The following is an 8,571-nucleotide window of genomic DNA, read 5'->3' on the forward strand; positions in this document are numbered from 1 at the left end:
ATCTGTAATGAGATCTGGTGCACAATTCTGACATGCAGACATACATGGAGGCAGAACACTGTATACATAATAAATAAATAAATCTTTAAAAAAAAAAGAATGGCCGGGCGGTGGTGGCACACGTCTTTAATCCCAGCACTCGGGAGGCAGAGGCAGGCGGATCTCTGTGAGTTCGAGGCCAGGTTGGACCGATAGCCTCCAAAACAATACAGAGAAACCCTGTCTCGTAAAAACCAAAAAAAAAAAAAAAGAAAGAAAGAAAGAAAAAAAAAAGAATGGCCTCTATAGGCCCATATATTTGAATGTTTGGTTGCCAGTTGGAGACTGTCTGAGAAGGACTAGATAGAGGTATGTGTCACTAGGGGCAGGCTTCAAGGTTCCAAAAGACTCGTGGGATTCCCATTGTGCTCCCTGTCTCCTGCTTGCAGATCAAGATGTGAGCTCTTAGCTATTGCTCCAGCCACATATGTATGTGACATAGCTCTGTCATCATAAATTTCTTTTAGAAATTTCCATAGTCATGGTATTTTTAGAAAAGTAACTAAAAGCCGGGCGTTGGTGGCACACGCCTTTAATCCCAGCACTTGGGAGGCAGAGGCAGGCGGATCTCTGTGAGTTCGAGGCCAGCCTGGTCTACAAGAGCTAGTTCCAGGATAGCCTCCAAAGCCACAGAGAAACCCTGTCTCGAAAAACCAAAAAAAAAAAAAAAAAAAAAGAAAAGTAACTAAAACATGAAGGCAAGCAGATAAGGTGTTCAAGGCTATCCTCTGCTATTTAGCAAGTCTGAGGCTAACCTGATATCTCAGTTTCTTTTCAATTGCTGTGACAAAACACTATGACCAAGGCAACTTATAGAAGAAAGTGTTTAATGAAGGCTTATAGTTTCAGAGAATGGGCTCATGACCATCACAGCAGAGAAGATGACAGTAGGCAGACAAGCAGCATAGCCCTGAAGCAGTAACTGAGAACATACATCTGATCCACAAGCACAAGACTGAGAAAGAGAGGTAGAGAAAGAGGCTAACTAGGAAATGGCACTAGCTTTTGAAACCTCAAAACACACCCCCTCCTCCAACATCTTCTAATCCTTCCCAAAAAATTCCACCCACTAGGGACCAAGCATGCAAATATATGAGCCTGTGGGGGGACAATGGCATTCAAACCACCGCACCAGTGCTATCTGAGACTGTTTCAAAAAAAAGAAAGAAAAGAAAAACATTTTTTCTTGTGTAAAAGTACTATAGCTCAATGATAAGACATTTTCATGGCATATTCAAATGATAACTAAAATGTCAATAGGGGCTGGGGATTTTGCTCAGATATAGAGCATTTGCCTACTGTGCAGGAACACCTGGGTTCAATCCTTAGCACTTCAAGATAAACAAATAAATGAATAAATAGTAAGTGAATAGTCAATAAAGAGAAAATACTCTTAAAGATTCAAATTGTCTTCCCAAAAGTCATAAAAGGAGAAAAAGATAAATAAAAATGGAGCAAACAGAGATCAGACTGTTTACTTTTTATGGGGGATGTAAACAAACATTTATTCACTACAGATAGGGTGCCAATGAGAAACCAAAGCAATGAATCCATTCAAGTCTAGCATAAAGAAGTCTAGTTCTTATAAGTTTGCTTACCTATAAGAGTTTGGGTGACTTCAAGGCATCTGAAAAGCCCACTCCAACTCCAACATGGATGAGACTAAGGTAAGCTGCAACCCTGAGGCTTCCTGCACAATTCCAAGGCAGCTCCAGAAAAGAAAAAAAATTCCCCTTACTTGATTACTGCTTCCTTAATCCTGGAGAAGGGTCTTTTGAATCTTGTCACTGTCTGAGCCTTCTGAATCTCCAAAAGTTTCTTAAGTTTACTTAGTTTGTCTTATGAACATTCCTCCTCCAGAAGGAATGCTTCAATGCAGAGGAACTTGCTATACAAAGCCAGCATCAGCTGGGTGGTGGTGGTGGTGGTGGTGGTGGTACACACCTTTAATCCATCACACAGCATCTATGTGAGTTCAAGGTCATCAGTTTCTGACAAGTATGATAGTAGTAATGGATGTAAGCACTGTGAATGCAGGCTAGAAAAATGGCTCAGCAGTTAAGAGCAGTCTCTTGTCAAAGACCCAGATTCAGTTACTACCACCCACACAGTGGCTCACAACCATATGCACCTCCAGTTCCAGGGGGATCAGATGCCCTCTTCAGTGTTCTGTAGGCACTAGACATGAACGTGCTGCAAATGCATGCATGCAGGCAACACACACACACACACACACACACAACCAAAAACTTGTGAATACAATTAATACAGTAGAACTGAACATTTTAAATGGTTAAGATGTCAAATTATCTGTAATTACCCACATTATACCATCTAAATAAATAGATAGACCACAATTTTTCCCCAGTTTTTCAAGACAGGGTTTCTGTGTAGCCCTCACTCTGTAGACCAGCTTGGCCTTGAACTCACAGAGATACACCTGCCCCTGTCTCCTGAGTGCTGGGATTAAGGTCATGAGCCACCACTGCCCAGCAGACCATAATATTTAAAAAAGAATTTGGGAGGAGTTTACACAAGTCATTCTGGCTCAGGGTTTTTCACAAACTCGTTGTCCAACCAGGGATGCAGATGGAGCAAACTAAAGCTGCCTGGGCCTGTCTCCTTCATGCTCCCTGTGAGCCCTTCTCTGAACTCTCTCCATGATGGTTGCTCAGGTCTTCTATGGGGTGATAGGGAAGATGGGCAGTTAACATGGTTGTGATAGGTAAGTACATCAGCTAGTAAGGCAGAAGCCCTACATGCCTTGACTTTTCTGACCCAGCCTTAGAAAGCAAGCAGCACTTTTAGCAGATTATCTTAATCACAAGCAACATGCAAACCTACTAGGATTGTAGGGGGAAGGTTAAATTCCACCTCTTGATGGTAGGTGGCAAGGCTCCTGGAGAACATTTGGGATGGATATATGTTGCGGCTACCTTGGAAAGCCACAATCTGACACACACCAGTTAAAAGGCAGAGACTGAGCCGGGTGTTGGTGGTGCACGCCTTTAATCCCAGCACTCGGGAGGCAGAGGTAGGCGGATCTCTGTGAGTTCGAGGCCAGCCTGGTCTACAGAGCGAGTTCCAGGACAGCCTCCAAAGCCACAGAGAAACCCTGTCTCGAAAGACCAAAAAAAAAAAAAAAAAAGGCAGAGACTGTAAACCTTAAACAAAGTAGCTATATAGTATTTACAAGAAGCACTTTCTTTTGTTTTTTCAAGACTAGGTTTCTTGGGACTGGAGAGATGGCTCAGAGGTTGAGATCACTGATGGCTCTTCCAGGGATCCTGACTTCAATTCCCAGCAACCACATGGTGGCTCACAACCATCTACAATTCAATCTGGTGCCCTCTTCTGGCCTGTAGGCAGAACACTATATATGTAATACATAAATAAATCTTTAAACACACACACACACAGGGTTTCTCTGTGTAACAGCCCTAGCTGTCCTGGAACTCTCCCTGTAGAGGGGATTGCCCTTGAACTCACAGAGATCCACCTGCCTCTGCCTCCGAAGTGCTGGGATTAAAGGCGTGCACCACCAACGCCCGGCTTTGGTATGGATTTATAAACACCAGGTAGAGTAGAATTCGGCATAAAGAAGTAGGAAGGACACTGAAAAGGGGACAAATAACAAGACCTAATATCAAATCTCTCAAATACATGTAGTAAAAATTGTTCCCTCTAAAGGGCTCTAGAAATAAATAAATCTCCCAACACATTTTTTGACACTATAACATTTTTTCAAGAATTGATCAAATAAGAAAGAAAAAAATCGCTGTGCGTTGGTGGTGCACGCCCTTAATCCCAGCACTCAGGAGGCAGAGGCAGGCAGATCTCTGTGAGTTCGAGGTCGGGCTGGACCGATAGCCTCCGAAACAATACAGAGAAACCCTGTCTCGAAAAACAAACAAACAAACAAACAAAAAAGACTAACAATGATGGGATGGTAAGATAGCTTAGTGGGTAAAAGTGCCTATTACCAAACCCGGTAACCCAAGCTTGATTTCTAGGACCCATGTGGTGGGAGGAAAAACGACTCCCAAAAGTTTTCCTCTGACCCCCCCCACACTGATGTACACCCCCACCCTCATATAAATAAATGTAATAAAAAATAAAACTAAAGAATCTGTAGTGAAGCATGGCATGTTAGTGCACATCTTTAATCCCTGCACTCAGAAGACAAACACAAATGAATCTCTGAGTTCTGGACAGTCAGGTCTATGTAGGGAGACTCTATCTCAAAAAACAAAAAAACAGCTGGATGGTGGTACACACCCTTACTTAATTCCAGTCCTTGTGAGGAAGACACAAGTAGATCTCTCTGAGTTTGAAGTCAGCCTGGTCTACAGAGTAAGTTCCAGGCCAGCCAGGACTGTTTCACAGAGAAACCCTGTCTTGAAAAATCAAAAACCAAACAAACAAATCAACAACAACCAAAACAAGTAAGGCATGATGGTGCATGCCTGTAATCCCAGCACTTGGGAGGCAGAGGCAAGTGATCTCTGTGAGTTCAAGGTGAGTCTGTTCTACAGAGTATCAGGACAGTTACAGCTACACAGAGACCCCGTTTCAAAAGAAACAAGTAAAGCATGGTGTTGCACGCCTGTAATCCACACTTGGGTAGCAGAGGAAAGTTTGAGGCCAGTCTAATTTACTTAGGGAGTTCCAGGCTTACCAGAAGACCCTATTTCAAAATAACAAAATCCAAAAGACCCAAAAAGCATGATAAAGGTTCGGGGTGTGTGTGTGTGTGTGTGTGTGTGTGTGTGTGTGTGTGTGTGTGTGTGTGTGTCTATATAGTGTCTATATGTGCAGTGTGGATTGGGTGATGTGTGTCCCTGAGTAGTATACATGGGATATGAAGGTCTGAGCTGTATAGTATGTGTGCACTAGGAATGGGGGTGGATACGCATCCATGTGTCTTAGGAAGGTATCTACCTCATTTCTCCTACCCCAAGAGGAAGGGAGACGCTGGAGCTCCACTAGACTCTCTTAGACAGGAAGAGGAGACTTTGACTGTTGACAAGGTCCTTGGGCCTGGTCCACACTAGTACTGTTGTGGTTGCTAGCTTTGCAGGTCAAGGGAAGAAAACAGAGAAACAGGAAAAAAAGGAGGTTGGCTTTAGGTGAGTAAGCATGCTAAAGTCTGAGAGTAGATCAAGCTAACTTGAACAGAGAGCCATAGAAAGCCTGGGAGCTGGTGAGTTACAGGTGGCAGGAGTCGGGTATGTGGGAGAGGGCTCTTTCCTCGGGTTCTTTCACATGAGAACTTGGATCCCTCAGCCTCCTGTTTGTGCACTAATGCATGAGTCTTCATGTTCTGTGAAGCATGTATTTGAGGGTATGTGTATGAAGAGTGAGAAAAACAGGTAAGTATACTGGAGATCACTTTGAAAGGTCTTCCTACTCTGGGGACAAGTGGTTGCAGGTGGGGCATGAGGAAGAGGGTGGGGATGCTCCTGATTCCTACAGGTCCCTGGGGAGGAAGCTGAATCAAATCAGGCACATTTGGCCCTGGCTTAGCCCCAGCCCCACCCCTTCCCTTCCCGTCCCTCTTCTCCGGGCAGCCAGCCCTAATTGAGGAGGAGGGGCTTGAATGGTCTTGAGAGGTTCTCTCATCCCCAGGCTTTTAGCCCTTTGTCACCCAGAAATGAAGACGAAAGGAGCCTGGCTTGGGTAAAGAAGGTAAAGATTTGGCATGAAAAAGTAGTGATTCTTGGTCAGGTCAAGCCATCTCCAGCCTCAGTTTCCCACTTGGGAGATAAGGTGCTGCACTAAATGGTTTCTCATAGCACTTCCATGCCATATGTGTTAGTAAGGTGGACCTGTGGAGTAGGGATAGATAGGATGGAGGTTGCTGCTGAACCAAGATGAGAACTGGGTTTAAGAGGGGTGGCCCTAGAGACTTACCTAGGAAGCCTGGGGCAGAAAGGGAAATTGGAGGCCAGGAACTAACTTCCTGGTTGATGGAGGAAGGAGACTAGGGGAGGAGGGAGGTTAGGGGAGGTGCATGAGGGAGAGGAGGGGGAAGTCTCCTGTGCAGGTCATTCCCTGAGGCTGGGTTGGGGCGGGGCCGACAATGGAAAGCAGATCTGAGCACTGGGCCACCTTCACGCTGCTGCCCAGAAGCCCAGGAGCTGAAGCAGGTAAGGGGCTGCAAAAGGGCTCTGAGAAGCACAGTTGGTCTTTTTTGTCCAGTCCTTACTTAGCCCTCCAATGGTGGTCTATCCAAGTTGCTGTCTGGGCAGGCAGAATCTTAGTGTTTACCTCTGATGTCTAATCACCAGTCTGGCTCTTGTGAGCTGCCTGAATGGAACCTGGGCTTTGTGAGTTATTCTCTCTGACTGTTCTTTATATTCCCTGCCCAGGCCTAAATACAGGCTGGGCCTCCATCCTGTGAACGTACCTTCGGAAAGGCACCTCTATCCTGTGCGGTGACCCTGGACAGTGGGGCTGGCCCCTGGAGTGGAGGCTGAGTTGGCCCCCATAACAGGTGTACAGGTCATCTGCAGCCACCCCCACCATGCTTCTTGTGTCCACCATATCCGGTAAGGTTCCAGCCACTGGGTTCCTGCTCCCTCTTGCTTGGATGAGCCAGGTGGGCTAGGTTGGTTTGATGAAGCTGAGAAGGCCCTTTTTCTAAAACTTCCTTCCCTTTCTTGTGAGCGGGTAAGCTGTTAGTAGGGGCTGAAGGGAAGGCACTGACTGCCTTCGAAACCACACACTTCCTTAGAAGTTCCTTCTGCTGGGGTCCAGGAAATGGGCAGTAAGACCAACAAGGGGTTCAGCTGCACAAGCCACTATCCCTGGCATTTGAACTTCCTCATTCTAGGGAGCCTACACAGCACTCCACTAACTTGTCCCTTATCCCTCACCCTTGCCTAGCTGTGCCTGGGCCTCTTTCACCTCCTAGCTCTTCCAGCAACAGCAGCCAGGAGGAGCTACTGGATGACCGAGATCCACTGCTAGTCCGGGCTGAACTGGCCTTGCTTTCTACCGTCTTTGTGGCTGTGGCCTTGAGCAACGGCTTGGTGCTGGGAGCCCTAATACGACGGAGCCGCCGTGGACGCTGGGCACCCATGCACGTCTTCATCAGTCATTTGTGCCTAGCTGACCTGGCTGTGGCTCTGTTTCAAGTGCTACCCCAGCTGGCTTGGGATGCCACTGACCGCTTCCATGGCCCTGATGCCCTGTGTCGAGCTGTCAAGTACCTGCAGATGGTAGGCATGTATGCCTCCTCCTATATGATCCTGGCCATGACGCTAGACCGCCACCGTGCCATCTGCCGTCCTATGCTGGCATACCGCCATGGAGGTGGGGCTCGCTGGAACCGGCCAGTGCTGATGGCCTGGGCCTTCTCACTCCTTCTCAGCCTGCCTCAGCTCTTCATTTTTGCTCAACGAGATGTGGGAAATGGCAGTGGAGTATTTGATTGCTGGGCCCGATTTGCAGAGCCCTGGGGCCTTCGTGCCTACGTCACCTGGATTGCCTTGATGGTATTTGTAGCACCTGCCCTGGGTATTGCTGCCTGCCAGGTTCTTATCTTCCGAGAGATTCATGCCAGTCTAGTGCCAGGGCCATCTGAGCGGGCAGGGAGACGCCGCAGAGGGCACCGGACAAGCAGTCCCACTGAAGGAGCCCATGTGTCAGCAGCCATGGCCAAGACTGTGAGGATGACACTGGTGATTGTGATTGTCTACGTACTGTGCTGGGCACCCTTCTTCCTTGTGCAGCTGTGGGCAGCGTGGGACCCAGAGGCTCCTCTGGAAAGTGGGTGTGGGTGTGGCTAAGGTTGGGGGTCGGGGAGGTAAGGGCTCGGCCATACAGATGCAAGTATTCCACTTGCTATCTGTATGCCCTACTAGTGGGTTCATGTGTGGTGTCCCTATGGCTTACTAGCATGAACAAGGCACACTCTGAGCTCCAACGTGACCTCTTCTCTCCTTTATAGGGCCTCCCTTTGTGCTGCTCATGCTGCTGGCTAGTCTTAACAGCTGTACCAACCCCTGGATCTATGCTTCCTTCAGTAGCAGCGTCTCTTCAGAGCTGCGCAGCCTGCTTTGCTGTGCTCAGAGGCACATCACACCCAGCCTGGGGCCTCAAGATGAGTCCTGTGCCACGGCCAGCTCCTCTCTGACCAAGGATACTCCTTCCTGAGCAGCCACTGGACTCTTTCAATCCAAAGGCTCCCTGTAGCCCAGCTGACTGAGGTTGGCCCTAGAAACACCAAGAGAGGGGTACCTTGGCCATCCTTGATGCTCCCTAGATCTCATTGTCCCCAGGTATGCAAGAAGGAATGTTCTAAGACTGTAAAGAAACCCCTAGGTTGACTCCTTTGTGCCAGACATGGGAAGCAACTGGAGCAGAGGCCTCATGGTCTGGCGTGTACCCTGAAGGTGAAGAAGAGTCCCAGGGAGCTGGAGGAAGGACCAGAATGGGGCTAGTAGAACTTCCTGTCATTCCTTCCTTCTGCCTATCTCCCTAATAAAAGTTGCAGTTCATTTTCCACATGGAAAAGGTTTCCTTGGA

General features: G+C 47.5%; 1 protein-coding gene across 5 annotated transcripts; it reads left to right on the forward strand.

The window, feature by feature from the left end:
• Nucleotides 1–5,514: 5,514 nt before the first annotated feature.
• On the forward strand, nucleotides 5,515–8,550 carry Avpr2 (arginine vasopressin receptor 2). 5 transcript variants are annotated; one of them, XM_021223512.2, is made up of 4 exons: nucleotides 5,515–5,727; nucleotides 6,411–6,590; nucleotides 6,928–7,709; nucleotides 7,994–8,550. In XM_021223512.2, the coding sequence occupies exons 2-4, from the start codon at nucleotides 6,566–6,568 to the stop codon at nucleotides 8,177–8,179; spliced, it is 993 nt and encodes a 330-aa protein (XP_021079171.1). In that variant the 5' UTR covers nucleotides 5,515–5,727; nucleotides 6,411–6,565; the 3' UTR covers nucleotides 8,180–8,550. The 5 variants fall into 5 exon arrangements, with proteins under 5 accessions (XP_021079171.1, XP_021079169.1, XP_021079168.1 ...); XM_021223510.2 differs by having other exon boundaries at nucleotides 5,518–5,727; nucleotides 6,928–7,724; XM_021223509.2 differs by having other exon boundaries at nucleotides 5,531–5,727; nucleotides 6,928–7,812.
• Nucleotides 8,551–8,571: the final 21 nt, after the last annotated feature.

This window comes from Mesocricetus auratus, unplaced genomic scaffold, assembly GCF_017639785.1.
Source record: "Mesocricetus auratus isolate SY011 unplaced genomic scaffold, BCM_Maur_2.0 Super-Scaffold_100003, whole genome shotgun sequence".
NCBI classification, from domain to species: Eukaryota; Metazoa; Chordata; class Mammalia; order Rodentia; family Cricetidae; genus Mesocricetus; species Mesocricetus auratus.